The sequence below is a fragment of the Oncorhynchus masou genome, chromosome 9 (genome assembly GCF_036934945.1).
Source record: "Oncorhynchus masou masou isolate Uvic2021 chromosome 9, UVic_Omas_1.1, whole genome shotgun sequence".
Taxonomy (NCBI): domain Eukaryota; kingdom Metazoa; phylum Chordata; class Actinopteri; order Salmoniformes; family Salmonidae; genus Oncorhynchus; species Oncorhynchus masou.
This window is the reverse complement of record NC_088220.1, coordinates 18,114,057-18,131,304: the sequence shown is the minus strand read 5'-3', so window position 1 is coordinate 18,131,304 and position 17,248 is coordinate 18,114,057. Positions and strand designations below refer to the sequence as shown.

Below are 17,248 nucleotides of genomic sequence, written 5' to 3'. Positions count from 1 at the left end.
CCGATATCCCAGAATTCACAGCGTGACCTGCAGTATTGACAAAGAAAAGAACGATAGAAAACAGGGTGGGCTCTGCAAAACAATACCCCCACAATTTGACGACAATAAGGTAAAACACTACTATTTGGAACAATTCCTATGAATTATTCAGATACAGATGCCGTTTTTGGAATGACATTACTTGTGTCAGCTAGCCTGTCACCAAAATAGCTACGGTTGCAAGTGAGGTTCGCTTGCTAGCTAACGTTAATGCGTCTTTGTTTTGATGGATAACGACGTTATTTGGCAGATCATGGTGTACGTAACGTTAGCTATATAAACATCTGGTGTACAGTCAAGTTGGAAAGCGTTCACCCCCCCCAATCACTCAGCTAGCTAAGTTACCTAACCACTTTGTTATGTTGATAGCTAACTAGCTTGTTATTGTTATGAAATCCGTGTAACTAGTTAGCAAGCCAAACATTATTTGGCATTAATCAGCAACACGTCACTTGCATGGATTGACTGGGGTGCAATATATTTAGTCTCAGATATGTAGCAAGATCGTATAATGTCGTATGTAACGTTACCTTTGGATTTGTAAAGTAACGAGTGAACTAGCTAAGATTACCGTTTAAAATTTTGCTTTTCAGCTAACATATTTTGGAACAAAAACTGCCTAGCTACAGTACAGTTTTCAGTGTTAACAATTTAATTAATCACTTAGTCTATATTTTGTCCTCTGGTGCGTTATTCAAAGTTCACAAAACTATTGCGAAACAATTTCATACAGGAATGGGTTTCGTCCAGTTCTGAAATTCTCCAAGATAACAAAACATGTTCACCGGATTAGCCATGTTGAGGCAGACTTTAACTAGCAATGTTATTGAAAGATAAATTATATGGGCCTACTGCAGATTTTAAGCTACTGTGTCAACCCCCATCACCCACCCCCATCGATAGGCTATTATTAAGATACTATTTACATACAGACTGACCAATATTTACAGGTTCTTTCCATTTCAAATCAAATGAAAATACATTTGTGACCACACCACAAATGCTTTAATCTTGACAATCCCATTGTATTGTACACAGGTCCTGGCATTGGTACAATGGAAAAAGCTCCAACTCTAAATTAATACAGTCTCCTTTATCATGTCACATGAAAAGTTAATGAAGGGATGAAATATGGATTATAAATATTTACCATCATCATATACAGTACCAGTCAAAAGTTTGCACACACCTACTTATTCCAGGGTTTTTCTTTATTTTTACTATTTTCTAAATTGCTGAATAGTGAAGACATCACAACTATGAAATAACACATGTGGAATCCTGTAGTAACCAAAAAAAGTGTTAAACAAATCAAAAAATATTTTATATTTGAGATTCTTCAAAGTAGCCACCCTTTGCCTTGATGACAGCTTTGCACACTCTTGGCATTCCTTCAACCAGCTTCATGAGGTAGTCACCTGGAATATATTTCAATTAACAAGTGTACCCTGTTAAAAGTTCATTTGTGGAATTTATTTCCTTCTTAATACATTTGAGCCAATCAGTTGTGTTGTGATAAAGGTATTATTATTTTTAATTAAAAAATGTATTTCACCTTCTCATTTACAACCTACGATCTGGCCAAGATAAAGCAAAGCAATGTGACACAAACAACACAGTTACACATGGGATAAACAAACGTACAGTCAATAACACAATAGAAATGTCTATAGACAGTGTGTGCAAATGTAGTAAGATTAGGGAGGTAAGGCAATAAATAGGCCATAGTGGCGAAATAATAGGGGTTTTAGGGGTGGTATACAGAAGATAGCCCTGTTTGGTAAAAGACCAAGTCCATATTATGGCAAGAACATCTCAAATAAGCAAAGAGAAACAACAGTCCATCATTACTTTAAGACATGAAGGTCAGTCAATGCAGAACATTTCAAGAACTTTGAAAGTTTAAAGTGCAGTTGCAAAAACCATCAAGCGCTGTGATGAAACTGGCTCTCATGAGGTCCGCCAAAGAAAAGGAAGACCCAGCGCTACCTCCTGCTGCAGAGGATAAGTTCATTAGAGTTAACTGCACATTAGATTGCAGCCCAAATAAATACTTTACAGAGTTCATGTAACAGGCACATCTCAACATCAACTATTCAGAGGAAACTGCGTGAATAAGGCTTTATGGTCGAATTGCTGCAAAGAAACCACTACTAAAGGACACCAATAAGAAGAAGAGACTTGCTTGGGCCAAGAAACACGAGAAATGGACATTATACCGGTGGAAATCTGTCCTTTGCTCGTGACACTGTCTGTGATTTATTTAGAATTCAAGGCACACTTAACCAGGATGGCTCCCACAGCATTCTGCAGCTATATGCCATCCCATCTGGTTTGCGCTTAGTGGAACTATCATTTTGTTTTTCAACAGGACAATGACCCAACACACCTCCAGGCTGTGTAAGGGTTATTTGACCAAGAAGGAGAGTGATGGAGTGCTGCATCAGTTGACCTGGCCTCCACAATCACCCGACCTCAAACCAGTTGTGATGGTTTGGGATGACTTGGACCACAGAGTGAAGGAAAAGCAGCCAACAAGTGCTGAGCATATGTGGGAACTCCTTAAAGACTGTTGGAAAAGCATTCCACATGAAGCTGGTTGATAGAATGCCAAGAGTGTGCATAGCTGTCATCAAGGCAAAGGGTGGCGACTTTGAAGGGTCTGAAATATAAAACATATTTTGATTTGTTTTTTTGGTTACTACATGATTTCATATGTGTTATTTCATAGTGTTGATGTTACTTTATAACTATACACAATTAGTCATTAATCTGTGGTGTACTTGGTTGGAATGAAGTCTCACCACTGAGACTGTTGTTGTTTACCAGGGTGCAGCATTACGTTATCCTGCTAAGAAGTTGAGGGTGAGTGGGAAGGGCCATCTGCACGTGAGGGGAGGTTACAAACCTGCAGAGCTTCCAGAGAGAGGGCCCTGACAGGCACATCTGCAGAGCTTCCAGAGAGAGGGCCCTGCCAGATACACCTGCAGAGCTTCCAGAGCGAGGGCCCTGCCAGACACACCTGCAGAGCTTCCAGAGAGAGGACCCTGCCAGACACCTCTTCAGAGCTTCCAGAGAGAGGGCCCTGCCAGATACACCTGCAGAGCTTCCAGAGAGAGGGCCCTACCAGACACATAGGACGAGAGAAAGGGACTGGGGAGTGAGCTCAGCTGGAGCCAATGCAGCAGCAGAGTGGACAGCCTGAGCTAGTGGAAGGAAGCCTTCCCGTGTTCGTGTTCCCCACAGAGCTTGTCTTCTACGCGGACGAGCAGACCTCCCACAAGCAGGTTCTCACCCTCTACAACCCCTATGAGTTCGCCCTCAAGTTCAAAGGTAAATAAAACATTGGGTTTCAAGATAACTAGGTATTGATATAAGAACCATTTTAGCCATGAATTAAGGATTCAAGAGAACCACATTGATACTGTAGAGTATACACTACTCATTCAGTTTATTTTCTCGGGCAGTGCTGTGCACAGCACCCAACAAGTATACCGTGGTGGATGCCACCGGAGCCGTCAAACCACAGTGCTGTGTTGACATGTGAGTAATAAGCTTACTATTACATGTCGTAACTAGGACCATCAGTTACCCACCTTTAAGGCATATTAATGAAGGACATGATATTCATGATGTGCCCCTGCAAGCCTGAGTGCAGCTTATGAAATAGCAAGCAATAATAGAGAATGATTTAATTGGAGCAAAGCTTCTGCTTAAAAAATGCAGTCATTCCAGTCAAATATTCTTATCGTTCACCTTGTATTTTGCTCTGTGTGTCTGTCTGTTCTCAGAGTGATTCGACACAAAGATGTGCGGGCCTGTCACTATGGGGTGTCTGATAAGTTCCGGCTGCAGGTGTCTGAGCAGAGCCAGAGGAAGGCCCTGGGCCGGAAGGAAGTGACGGCCACTCTGAGGCCCTCGGCTGCCCAGGAGCCCCCCAGCCCCCGGCCCCAGGAGGAGGAGCGACAGATGAGGGAACAGCTAGCAGACAGCGTCTTCTTTGAGCAGACCACCTTCCAGACAGGTAGGATTATGACTCGCCGCTGAACAGGGATATCTCGCCCAAACTTAGCTATCAATACCTATTAAGTGTGTTATGTACCCTGAGACCACAAATATATTAGCCAACATTATGCAGGCTACATTTGTTGTTTAGGTGAACTAACTGAAATGGAGGCACTGCATGTCATTATATTGTCCTGACACTAGGTGGTGCCAGACACCAATACAATATGGGAGTGATCAAGTGAGAGCAGTGGATTGTTATGGTGTGTGTGTTGTACAGAGAGCCGTTCTCAGTCTGGGGGCCCAAGCCTGCTGACGGTGCTGTTGGGGTTGGTGTGTATGGCTGCCCTCATGCTGCCCACCCTGGGGGAGCAAGAATCCACCGTGCCTGTCTACCTCCACTTAAGTGTTACCAAGAAACTTGTAGCTGCTTACGTTCTAGGTGAGCCAGGGGGAGAGAGCAAACCATTGATGAACAATTGCATGCTCTTTATGTTTTATTCTATCACCAATTTCAATGGATATGAATTGATAATACTTCATGGGAGTCACTCAGCCCACACACTTTGTCTTCTACGTCCCAAATGACACCCCATTCCATATATAGTGCACTACTTTTGACTAGAGGCCCCTAAGCCCTGGTCAAAAGCACTACACTGAACTAAACTATGGGGTTTGCATTGATTACTCTTGTTCTATTAATTCTGTGTGCGCGATACTGCTGGAGCATAATCCTGCTGAGAATTGATTATCTATGTTACAGGTCTTCTTACAATGGTTATCCTGCGTACATGAAGTGCTATGGGGGCTGGAAAGAGAGAACGAGGAGAAGAGGATACAAAAGAGAAGAGAACATTCACTCACCCAAGGCAACTACATGCTTGAAAGGGTAGTGTTGAGGGGGAGGGGGTATCCGGTCAATTCCCCCTTCCTCTGTCCCAAAAACATACATCTAATTGTTTTGAAATAAAAACATAATACTGACTGAAACAAAGCAAGAGACCTCTGATGCAGCGGGCACAGAAACAACATTCTGGATGGAGGGCATTGTGTGGGTCTGCGGCTGTTGTAGGAAGGATTTGTATAAAAACATGTGGGTCATTAAATAGTGTTTGACTTCATATCCTGTGTCTGTGTGGAGTTCCATGGCCATTAAGTAACAGACAATGGTGAAGTTGTTAAGTTAGCGATTTGCTGTTACACATTAGGGCAATTTAAAGTTGTGATTTCGTGTACATAAAAGTGCAATATGTAGAAATCGCACTGCCATTTCCTGGTTGCTGAAATTCAAATAGTTTGCCCAATTTGTTTGTGACATAACAAGCCAAGTTTAGTGTAGAGAATCATTTTCCCATCAAAACAGCTGTGAAATATATTTTCAGTAACCCAAAATATTGTTTCAGTTGTTTGAAGCTGGTGTACAAAACCTAAATTAAGACAAAATTACTGGGAAGCATAGAAAGTGCACATTGAACAGATCTACCACTTCAGACTTTCAGTGAGTGAGAGCTATAACTCACATTTCAATGTGAATTTAGTCAGGTCATCTAAAAAGTTACATATTGCAGCTTTGTCATTAAACTTATGGTCTTCACCTGTAACCACATCTTAATATTGTCTGCTTAGAATAAAACAATGTACTCGTTTGTAGCTAGTATTGACTGAATCTGACTAAATGCAGTTACATGCATGTGTGGATACTTATCTAAATGGAAGTGTTACTTTTCCAGACTCAATATACAAAACAAAAAGGTTTAAAATGTGACCAAAGGAAATGTCCTCTTCCTATGAAAGACATCCGTTTACTTGCTGTACAATGTCAATGTTATTCCATCAAATGCCTAATAAAAAGTCTTGAATCAGCACAAGATAGTAAGGCGATCTCTTTATACTAGTCTGATTAGTTCACCTACTCAGCACTAGTGAGCCAGTGATGAGGGGTCCACAAGTGACTGGAAGCTTGGGACATGGCTACAAGGCCAAACACATTATGAAGAAATGGGCAGCAACAACTCCCTCCTTGCATAGACTTCCACCGTACCTTACGTCATTGTTAACTTGCAGATAGTTTTTTTTTTTTTTCCCCCCTCGCACCTTACTCTGAAATTTGATGAATCTGTGTCTCTAGGGCAGGGAGCGCCAATTTTTTCTTGAGCAGATGGCCAGAACGTAAATTGCAGATTGACCCCAAGAAGCCCAAACAGATGTTTGACTTAATTTCAAACCTTGCTTACACATTTGTATAAGATCACATTTATCTGATTCTTTGTTGCTCAACTTATACCAAATAAAGCCTTTTCACTGAATGTTTTTCTATGATTGCGTTGCTTTGTGTACACAGGGCTCATCTGCAAAAGAGACTTTGGTCTCAGCCAGACTCCGGTAAAAAGGGTCAATTGAAAAAAAACTTCACTGTTCTGAAAAAGTGTCAAAAAGGCCAAAAAGAGATTTGCAAGACATTTAAACATTGCCAACAACCAGAAGTCATTGAATGGAAATAACACTATTTACCCTTGTTCAAAACTTTGGCAAGCAGTCTTAAGTCTACGACCCACCCATATACACTTAATTTATTTTGCCGATCTCATGCCCCTAGACATTCAGACTAATTTAAAAATGAACAGGACATAACCCCCCCCCCCCAAAAAAAAACACAATTGCTAAACCTAAACCAATTACATTGACAGCAGTGCAAGCATACCTGATCGACCAGCTTGCAGTTTCTTTAAAAGATATTCACTATTCATAACGCTGTTTCATTTACATTTATCATTGAAAATGTATAATCACTTTTGTACATAGTCTCCCCCTCCCTTTGTATAGACACCATACCCTGAACGAGGGGAAAAATATCAAATGTAAGAGTTGAACTGAAATGACTTAACCCAAATGTTTTACAGCGGCCTTAAAATGAAATTTGTGAATCAGTGTATAACTGAAGTGTGCCTTCACAGTTCCTCTGATAACTCTTTGGTATTGCTTATGAATGTTCATTGCAAATGTTATTCATAACATACCAATCCAGTGACATTCTGCACAAAGCTTTTCGGACAAATGTTGACCACAGTAGACCGACATAAGCCCACTCACTGAATCCCTTTTGAAATGGCACCATGTTCTGTCCTCTACCCCAGTGTGCTCATCCTAAACCAATCTATTGATTTAATTGCAGAGTATTGAGAATAGGGTGAGCTATTCTAATGTTCAGTATAAACTGCAATAATGTAGCCTAAAAAAAGTCAGTTACATTTACAAAGTGGCTTCAAACAAGAACACAATTACTTTCCTAAAAGCTTCAGAAGTAAAAACTAAATTGTTGCACATCCTGCAGGTCTACAGATATATCCAGGAAGTAGGACTCAGAGACCCCAGTGTGTGCCCCCCGCTTACTTCCCTTCCTAGTAAAATCTGCAGGGATGGGTAGACATGACCCAAACCACTGGCAACTGTAGTTAACTAATACCGGAGGGGGGCCAGATTAAGTGCCAAATTTAGAAAATTAACCAGAAGGATACCCCACATCTTGGGGACTACTTGAGGATATAAACTGAAAACTGTTATTTCCGTATAATGACAAGGAGTAAGAACATTTCCAATCCCCTCGAGAGAATTGTCAGTTCACTTTTGAAGCCCTGTGCGCCTGCATTCATCACTCAGCCAATCAAACATACAACTAATGACTTGACATGAAAAATTATATACACACTTACAAAAACAACAAGTTATATCCTTTCATTCATACAAGACCTGCAGACTGTTTTGTGCACCAAAAACGCCTGGAGAATTAGTTTTCTATAAGGAAAACTGACTTAGTGAGCAACTTTCTCCATCCAGTGTTCAGTCTCCCCAGTGTGAAGCTGGAAAAGGAAGTAGGGGATGGAAGCTGACAGTGATGTGATGCAGGGTAGACAACTTGGCTGTTCTGGTTACTGTGGGCGAAGCAGCACCATGTAAAGGATCCATATCCAGCTACTGTTCTCATAGCGTCGCACTAGTCTACTACAGCATGGTGTGTCTACAGCTCACAGCCAGGGCTTTGGTTTCCTTTCAATGCAAACACCAAGATTCTCCTCCCCTAGCAAAAGCAAACAGCATGGGAAGGGATTCCCACATTAGCTAAAGCAAAGTGATGGGGGGGGGGTCATACAGTTGAGGTGGCTTTCATGCCTTCACTCTTGTTTAGAGTCTCATGTTCCCTTGTTCATTTTGGAGAGTGGTCCTGGAGGGGGTTGAAGGGAGAATTGCTGGAGGAAGGAGACTCAGAGATGCCCTCCATCTTAGATGGCGAGCCAGTGGAAGAACCCACACTGCTAAGGCTGCCGTCCAGCACGTCCGGCGGAGAGAGACTGGCGAGAAGAAAATACCCATTTGAGCAAGCACATTGTGATAATGTTCATCATATGGAGGTGCAAGGTCTAGCCTAATGGCAGAGAGGGAACTGAAACTGTTCAACTTGTGAAACAAATAGTCTTGTCAAGAGACCATTGGCAGCCAATGCTAAACAGTTGTAAAATGTGTTTGCAGGGGTAGCTAATATGAGTTTGCAGGAGTAACTCACCAAGAGGTGAAGTCTGGCAGTTGGACTTGGGGCACAAGTACATCAGAGGACAGAATTGTGGTGGTCCCCTGGAAGAGCCTCTTTGGCTGGCTCTCAGTCTCCATCATCTCACCTACAGAAGACAAAGACGGTTCTCTGTTGATGCCCTAACAGCCATAGGACATAACACCAACTCACGAAATGCCCACTCACCTTAAGTTCCAAAAGTTAAAAGGGGTTGATGTATGCATGTACAGTGCATTCGGAAAGGTATTCAGACCTTGACTTATTCCACATTTTGTTAAGTTGCAGCCGTATTCTACAATTGATTCAATTGTCCCCCCCCCCCCCAATCTACATACAATACCCCATAATGATAAAGCAAAAACAGGTTTAGAAATGGCATCACATTCACATAAGTATTGAGACCCTTTGCTCAGTACTTTTTTGAAGCGCCTTCGGCAGCAATTACAGCCTCATCTTTTCGGTGTGAAGCTTCAAGCTGGGCAAGCCTGTATTTTTGGACTTTCTAACATTGCAGATCCTCTCAAGCTCTGTCAGGTTGGCTCGGGAACGTCGCTACACAGCTATCTTCAGGTTTCTCCAGAGATGTTCGATCAGGTTCAATCCCGGTCTCTGGCTGGACCACTCAAGGACAGTCAGACCAGTCCCAAAGCCACTCCTGCGTTACCTTGGCTGTGTGTTTGGTATCGTTGTCCTGTTGGAAGATGAACCGTTAACATGCTCAAGACCTAAGACTTGGTTTTCGTCAAGGATCTCTGTACTTTGCTCCGTTAATCTTTCCCTCGATCCTGACTAGTCTCCCAGTCCCTGCCACTGAAAAACATCCACAGCACGAGGCTGCTACCACCATAGGGATGGTGCAAGGTTTCCTCCAGACGTGACGCTTGGCATTCAGGCCAAAGAGTTCAATCTTTGTTTCGATCAGACCAAAGAACCGTGTTTGGGGAGGTTCTCAGCTCTAGGTAGAGTCTCTGTGGTTCCAAAGTTCTTCCATTTAAGAATGATGGAGGCCATTGTGTTCTTGGGGAACTGCAACGCTACGGAGTTGTTTTTGGTACCCTTCCCCAGATCTGTGACGAGACAATCCTGTTTTGGAGCTCTAAGGACAGTTCCTTCGACCTCATGGCTTGGTTTTTGCGTTGACATGCACCGTCAACTGTGGGACCTTGGACAGGTGTGTGCCTTTCCAAATCATGTCCAATTAATAGAATTTACCACAGGTGGACTCCAATCAAGTTGTAGAAACATCAAGGATGATCAATGGAAACAGGATGCACCGGAGCTCAATTTTCAGTCTCATAGCAAAGGGTCTGAATTATCGGTCGACCAAGTCAGTTAAGAACACATTCTTATTTTCAATGACGGCCTAGGAATGATAGGTTAGCAGCCTCGTTCATGGGCAGAACAACATTTTCACCATGTCAGCTCGGGAGATCAATCTTGCAATCTTACAGTTAACTAGTCCAATGCAATAACGACCTGCCTCTCTCGTTGCACTCCACAAGGAGACTGCCTGTTACGTGAATGCAGTAAGCCAAGGTAAATTGCTAGCTAGCATTAAACTTATCTTTAAAAAAAACAATCATAATCACTAGTTAACTACACATGGTTGATGATATTACTAGATATTATCTTGCGTGCCCTGAGTTGCATATAATCTGACTGAGCATACAAGCATCTGACTGAGCGGTGGTAGGCAGAAGCAGGCACGTAAACATTCATTCAAACAGCACTTTCGTGCGTTTTGCCAGCAGCTCTTAGTTGTGAGTCAAGCATTGTGCCGTTTATGACTTCAAGCCTATCAACTCCCAAGATGAGGCTGGTGTAACCAAAGTGAAATGGCTAGCTAGTTAGCGCGTGCTAATAGCATTTCAAACGTCACTCGCTCTGAGCCTTCTAATAGTTGTTCCCCTTGCTCTGCATGGGTAACACTGCTTCGATGGTGGCTGTTGTGGTTGTGTTGCTGGTTCGAGCCCAGGGAGGAGCGAGGAGAGGGACGGAAGCTATACTGTTACACTGGCAATACTAAAGTGCCTATAGGAACATCCAATAGTCAAAGGTTAATGAAATACAAATGGTAGAGGGAAATAGTCCTATAATAACTACAACCCGAAAACTTCTTACCTGGGAATATTGAAGACTCATGTTAAAAGGAACCACCAACTTTCATATGTTCTCATGTTCTGGGCAAGAAACTTGAAACGTTAGCTTTCTTACATTGCACTTTTACTTTCTTCTCCAACACTTTGTTTTTGCATTATTTAAACCAAATTGAACATGTTTCATTATTTATTTGAGGCTAAATTGATTTTATTGATGTATTATATTAAGTTAAAATAAGTGTTCATTCAGTATTGTTGAAATTGTCATTATTACATTTTTATTTAAAAAAAAAGGCTGATTAATCTGCTGTTTTTGTCCTCCAATAAATCGGTATCGGCGTTGAAAAATCACAATTGGTCGACCTCTAGTCTGAATATTCAATTTTTTTATTACATTTGCAAAAAACAATTCTAAACTTGTTTTCAGTTAGTCTTTATGGGGTATTGTGCGTAGATTTAAAAAATATTTGTAAATCAATTTTAGAAGGCTGTAACATCACAATAGGTGGAAAAAGGGAATACTCTCCAAATGCACTGTATGCCTGCATGAGACATACCAAGTATACAAAACATTAAGAATCCCTACCTGATACCGAGTTGGGCGCAATTTCATTGATCAAAGCCACAATATTAAAGCTAGAAAAGGAGCAGGTGTTCTTAATGTTTTGTACACTCCATATATGCATGTGGCATTAACAATGCCTTTTGACCTGTGAAAGAATACATAAGGGTTGACCCACCTTTACGTTTGATGGGACCCAGGATGCTGGGCCTGATGCAGTGAATGGGGCTTTGGCTCCGCCGGCTAGAGAAAGGAGAAGACCGCCAACCAGGCAACATTTATAGCAGTGACTCACTAATCAAACTGATGAATAGTGTAATGACAATGTGGTGTATGACTATAAATGCAGTTGTCAGTGATAAGAGCTAGCCCTAGTCAGAGCACTCACCTGAAGCGTCGCGTTGGGCTAGGTATAGGGCTGGGGGATAGGCCATGGCTGCTCACCAGGATTTGCAATGAAGGGGAGAAGCACTGCTGCTCATTGGAGAGGAAAATATTATGATTAGCCAGGACCCTGCCAGAGATCCATTTCTGGTTCCATCTGCCAGGCATCAGTACTAGAGCTGCAGTGGATGCACATACCTTTTTCCCTATCCCTCTAGTAGGGGATGGGGCAGGGGACACGGGCATAAAGTCGATCCGCTTTGGAGACGACAATGCAGATTTCTCTAAGTCATTGTCGCTCTGTGGGGAGAGGGGGGATTGCACAAGGAAGATCGAATTGTTACATTTATGCAGATTATATGGTGGTTGGAGGAGTATTATACTACCAACTGATTCTGTTCTTCAGAGAACATTGGCTGTAGCATGTTATTGGTCACACCCCCTACAAGGAGGTGAGCTTTCACTGGCCCAGGGCAACAGTGGGGAGGTAGCCCATCAAACAAAATGCACAAACTCAAAGTCAGCATCACAAACAGTACTATTCTTAATTTAGTGCACTACTTTAGTTGACCGGGGCCCATATGGTTCTGGTCAAAAGTAGTTAACTACGTAGGCAATAGGATGCCATTTGGGATGAAGCCAAATGTATCAAGTCAAATTTTATGTCACATACATGGTTAGCAGATGTTAATGCGAGTGTAGCGAAATGCTTGTGTTTCTAGTTCCGACAATGCAGTAATAACCAACGAGTAATCTTGCTAACAATTCCCAAAACCACTACCTTATACACAAGTGTAAAGGGATAAAGAATATGTACATAAAGATATATGAATGAGTGATGGTACAAAGCGGCATAGGCAAGATGCAGTAGATGGTATCGAGTACAGTATATACGTATACATATGAGATAAATAATGTAGGGTATGTAAACATATTAAGTAGCATTGTTTAAAGTGGCTAGTGATATATTTTACATCAATTCCCATTATTAAAGTGGCTGGAGTTGAGTCAGTGTGTTGGCAGCAGCCACTCAATGTTAGTGGTGGCTGTAACAGTCTGATGGCCTTGAGATAGAAGCTGTTTTTCAGTCTCTGCTTTGATGCACCTGTACTGACCTCGCCTCCTGGACGATAGCGGGGTGAACAGGCAGTTGTCCTTGATGATCTTTATGGCCTTCCTGTGACATCGGGTGGTGTAGGTGTCCTGGAGGGCAGGTAGTTTGCCCCCGGTGATGCGTTGTGCAGACCTCACTACCCTCTGGAGAGCCTTACGGTTGTGGGCGGAGCAGTTGCCGTACCAGGCGGTGATAAAGCCCGACAGGATGCTCTCGATTGTGCATCTGTAGAAGTTTGTGAGTGCTTTTGGTGACAAGCCGAATTTCTTCAGCCTCCTGAGGTTGAAGAGGCGCTGCTGCGTCTTCTTCACGATGCTGTCTGTGTGGGTGGACCAACGCACCCTTGTGGGGCCCCAGTGTTGAGGATCAGCGGGGTGGAGATGTTGTTACCTACCCTCACCACCTGGGGGCGGCCCGTCAGGAAGTCCAGTACCCAGTTGCACAGGGCGGGGTCGAGACCCAGGGTCTCGAGCTTGATGACGAGCTTGGAGGGTACTATGGTGTTGAATGCTGAGCTGTAGTCGATGAACAGCATTCTCACATAGGTATTCCTCTTGTCCAGATGGGTTAGGGCAGTGTGCAGTGTGGTTGAGATTGCATCGTCTGTGGACCTATTTGGGCGGTAAGCAAATTGGAGTGAGTCTAGAGTGTCAGGTAGGGTGGAGGTGATATGGTCCTTGACTAGTCTCAAAGCACTTCATGATGACGGAAGTGAGTGCTACGGGGCGGTAGTCGTTTCGCTCAGTTACCTTAGCTTTCTTGGGAACAGGAACAATGGTGGCCCTCTTGAAGCATGTGGGAACAGCAGACTGGGATAGGGATTGATTGAATATGTCCGTAAACACACCAGCCAGCTGGTCTGCACATGCAGGTCTGCAGCCTTGCCAGGGTTAACACGTTTAAATATTTTACTCACCTCGGCTGCAGTGAAGGAGAGTCTGCATGTTTTGGTTGCGGGCCATGTCAAAGCGGGCAAAAAAGTTATTTAGTCTGTCTGGGAGCAAGGCACCCTGGTCCGTGACTGGGCTGGTTTTCTTTTTGTAATCCGTGATTGACTGTAGACCCTGCCACATACCTCGTGTCTGAGCCGTTAAATTGCGACTCTACTTTGTCTCTATACTGACGCATAGCTTGTTTGATTGCCTTGCGGAGGGAATAGCTACACTGTATTCGGTCATGTTTCCAGTCACCTTGCCATGATTAAAAGCAGTGGTTCGCGCTTTCAGTTTCACACAAATACTGCCATCAATCCACAGTTTCTGGTTTGGGAATGTTTTAATCGTTGCTATGGGAACGGTATCTTCAACTCGCTCACTGAATCAGCGTATTCATCAATGTTGTTTAACGCAATACGAAACATATCCCAGTCCACGTGATGGAAGCAGTCTTGGAGCGTGGAATCAGATTGGTTGGAACAGCGTATCTTACATGCTAGTGCTCTGCCTAAATACATGAATGCTGAAGTGGTGAGAGCCTCAAATGGTGGAGTGCATATGCCTACTGTTTGTGGATGAGGATATCTTCTTGTTACCACGGGAGCATCATAATTTCTCACCAGGCTCAGACTCTCCTCCCAGGACTGGCTCATCTGCATGGCTGCTTGAACCTCCCTATGGTAGACAAGAAATGCATCTAAACAAACCACAACCTTTTTTCCTGAAAGGGTTGAGCCAATGACAATCAACCAGTTCTTGACAAAGTATACAATATCATATGACAGAGTGGTACATAAATAAATAGCTTAATGTCTTGAAGGCCAATAAACTGAATTCGATCACCAACTAGCTAGCCTCAATGCATGCATCTTACCGTTCATGGGCAGTCTCTCTGTTCATCAAATCTACACCTTCCTCCTGTAAGAAGCATAGACAGGAGGTTGGTGAGTGATATTATGGTGTCTTACAGTTCTAACAGGCTGACAGAAAAGTCCAGTCAACAGTTGTTGGAGAATATTACAAAATCAGACTGCTCTGAGACCATGAGTTCTGAAATAGTGCACTACGTAGGGAATAGGGTGCCATTTAGACATTGAAATGACAAACCAAATCTAAACAATAGAAATGTATTTAGTCTCTTCACTCTGTCCAGCTTGTCATCAGTCATTAAAAGCATCAAATTCCAAAAACAATGGATAGAAGACCTTTTTGCACATTTTGACAGCGAGGAAATATAATACATTTTAAGTGTAGCCCCTGGCTGAATGTTTTGCAGTCACATACACTCCCTATGGATAAGGGACATGCTGACATGCAGAGCAGCTAATATAATAGCTTGGGCTAATGAGCGTGCAATGCAGTCGTACTTGCCTGTTTGAGCTGATGAAGCCTAGTGCTGGGGACGCGAATGGGCGATGAAGGGACCTGCGAGATGGACTTCAATGAATCACCCAGTCTATAAGATATTACTAAGTAAGAGTACAAGCATATTATTTTGATTATACTCTTCATTTCCATACTATATTAGGGCGGATGACAACAGTGGTGCTGTTTCTCCTGCTGCATAGAATCTCACTCTGGAACACCTGGGAATGTTCACTAGAAAAGGACAGACACATTAACACCACCACGTTGGTGTCCAAAATGGCACCCTGTATAGTGCACTACTTTTGACCAAAGTAGTGCAATGTAAGGAATAGGGTGCCATAGGGCTCTGGTCAAAAGTTGAGCACTATATTGGAAATAGGATGCCATTTGGGACATATACATTGACTACAATGCGCTGTGTGCCAGAGTATTATACTACCAACTCAGCCTGATCTCGAGAGACTGGTGGCCTTGTTAACTCTGCTGGTTTTCTGTTGCATGACTGAATTGTCCACACGCCTCACAGCAGAGGAGGTAGTTGAATGATGACTAGATCGTAAGTCTGAAGGTATGTTACGTGCAGATTGATACAAGTGAGAAGAAATTTTCTAAAAACCTTAGGCCATTTATCATTGGGGCACTGTTGGAACGTCTCAGTTGTCCATCACTCTGAACTAGTGAAGATGGGATTTCGAGGTCCAATTCCATCTTCTCTTGATTACTCATCCTGGTGTCCTCTTTTAGCTGATTCAAGATGTCTTCAGAAACGCCTGCGACGTTCCAAGCTACCAATGCGAAGCTACATGGTGACGCAAAGCAACGTTCTATGTAGGCAACTACTCCAATGCTGATTGATGGATCTGAAAAACACCGACATGAATAGCGCAAACATAGCCCACCTGTGGAGTTAAACAGCAACAAGTTTCATGTTTGTTTAGGCTCGTGCAATTTTCTATTCGTTTAAGTTCCAGCAAGTGAATATTCTTCCGGTTATCTTTGGCTAAGGCAACTTCTAGTATTTGTTGCTGCTAGCTAGCAAGCGAATCTGAGCTCACACAGAACCCTGGCCTGTGCTAGTTAGCCTAGCTATCTACAGACAGTGCCAAATTGCTTGCTAGCTACGGCACTTGCTAATTAGACTAGCTAGTGAGTTAACCATGCCTTAGCTAACGTTTCCCCACACCGACAGAGTTTGGGAAACCCTCTTCACCGCACTTCGATACAAAGTGATTTTCGTAGCAGGTCAGGAGAGCATTTTCGCTAGATAACCGTTTCTCTAGCCGTAATATCAGTCTCAAGCTGTTACATTATTATCAAGCTGTTACATTATTATCAACCTGTTACGGGGGGTGGGTACGATTTCGATATCAAAGTGTGTGTAAACAGTGGTTCCCAGTTAACATTAGCTAGTCTCGAGGAGTAAGTAACTGAAATGTAGCCAACTGTTTAGAAGGACAGGTTAACGTCAGCCAAATGAATCCATATCGACAATTGAAACGATACAACCCAAAAGGACTATGTAGTTTGTATAACGACGTCTCGTTATCAGCTTGTATATAGAACGGTAAAAGCTATTTAACGTGAGTTAGCTGAAAGATAATGGGATATCAAACCAACTGGTTAACGGTAACGTCAAATGGTGATGATGAAGCTATGCTAGTTTGAAAGTTACATTACCATGTTCAGAGGTTTATCAACCTACACAACTTGTATAGTTCTCCCTCAGCCATATATCGAGCATTTCCCTTCACAATACTTTGGAAAAAGTGTCGTTAGCTGCTGTAGTCGATGACCAATTTTGTTAATCAATCTGCTACTGGAACAGCCGAGAACGCTCCACTAGTACCAAATTTCCCGCCCCTTTTGGTGCTTTCAGTCTGACCGACTGCAGAAGGATCCAATAAAAAGTCTTTAATGTGCCCGTTTGAAAAGCAGACAACTGGCCAATGGTTGCAGCGATTGTGAGTTATTTCCTGCAGACGTCATACAGTCCAACAGCCCAATTTTCTATTTATATGAATTTACGGTGTTGCTCAATTGTTATGACGGGTCACCCCTCCAGACACTTGATCTATGTAATGTGTGCCACATTTAGCACGTTCGAAGAAACGTCGTTTGCTAAGTCAAACGACACCGCTGGTTCTGCTCACACTGCCCTACCCTGTGCTCTGACCTCTT

At 42.9% G+C, this 17,248-nt stretch overlaps 2 protein-coding genes across 4 annotated transcripts; one reads left to right on the top strand and one right to left on the bottom strand.

Moving 5' to 3' along the window:
* Positions 1-6,350, top strand: mospd1 (motile sperm domain containing 1). Of its 2 annotated transcripts, none has more exons than XM_064973359.1 (6): positions 1-109; positions 2,869-3,372; positions 3,507-3,582; positions 3,831-4,063; positions 4,325-4,486; positions 4,808-6,350. In XM_064973359.1, exons 2-6 carry the CDS (start codon positions 3,219-3,221, stop codon positions 4,837-4,839), a joined length of 657 nt encoding a protein of 218 aa, XP_064829431.1. In that variant the 5' UTR covers positions 1-109; positions 2,869-3,218; the 3' UTR covers positions 4,840-6,350. The 2 variants fall into 2 exon arrangements, with proteins under 2 accessions (XP_064829431.1, XP_064829433.1); XM_064973361.1 differs by having other exon boundaries at positions 2-109; positions 2,838-3,372.
* Positions 6,351-6,488: 138 nt separating this feature from the next.
* pabir2 (PABIR family member 2) lies at positions 6,489-17,248 on the bottom strand. Of its 2 annotated transcripts, XM_064973356.1 has the most exons (11): positions 16,748-17,248; positions 15,687-15,930; positions 15,223-15,301; positions 15,074-15,127; positions 14,577-14,620; positions 14,269-14,377; positions 11,852-11,953; positions 11,658-11,743; positions 11,448-11,512; positions 8,603-8,714; positions 6,489-8,390 (listed from the first exon to the last, which is right to left on the bottom strand). In XM_064973356.1, exons 2-11 carry the CDS (start codon positions 15,794-15,796, stop codon positions 8,246-8,248), a joined length of 906 nt encoding a protein of 301 aa, XP_064829428.1. In that variant the 5' UTR covers positions 15,797-15,930; positions 16,748-17,248; the 3' UTR covers positions 6,489-8,245. The 2 variants fall into 2 exon arrangements, with proteins under 2 accessions (XP_064829428.1, XP_064829429.1); XM_064973357.1 differs by having other exon boundaries at positions 14,323-14,377; positions 15,687-16,976.

Coding starts and splice junctions, on each gene's coding strand:
- mospd1 (XM_064973359.1), top strand. CDS start 3,219: ATGCAGCAGCAGAGTGGACAGCCTGAGCTAGTGGAAGGAAGCCTTCCC. Junction 3,373..3,506: donor GTTCGCCCTCAAGTTCAAAG/GTAAATAAAACA, acceptor TTTCTCGGGCAG/TGCTGTGCACAGCACCCAAC. Junction 4,064..4,324: donor GCAGACCACCTTCCAGACAG/GTAGGATTATGA, acceptor TGTGTTGTACAG/AGAGCCGTTCTCAGTCTGGG.
- pabir2 (XM_064973356.1), bottom strand. CDS start 15,796: ATGAGTAATCAAGAGAAGATGGAATTGGACCTCGAAATCCCATCTTCA. Junction 14,378..14,576: donor AGAGAGACTGCCCATGAACG/GTAAGATGCATG, acceptor TGTCTACCATAG/GGAGGTTCAAGCAGCCATGC. Junction 8,391..8,602: donor CTGCCAGACTTCACCTCTTG/GTGAGTTACTCC, acceptor TCTTCTCGCCAG/TCTCTCTCCGCCGGACGTGC.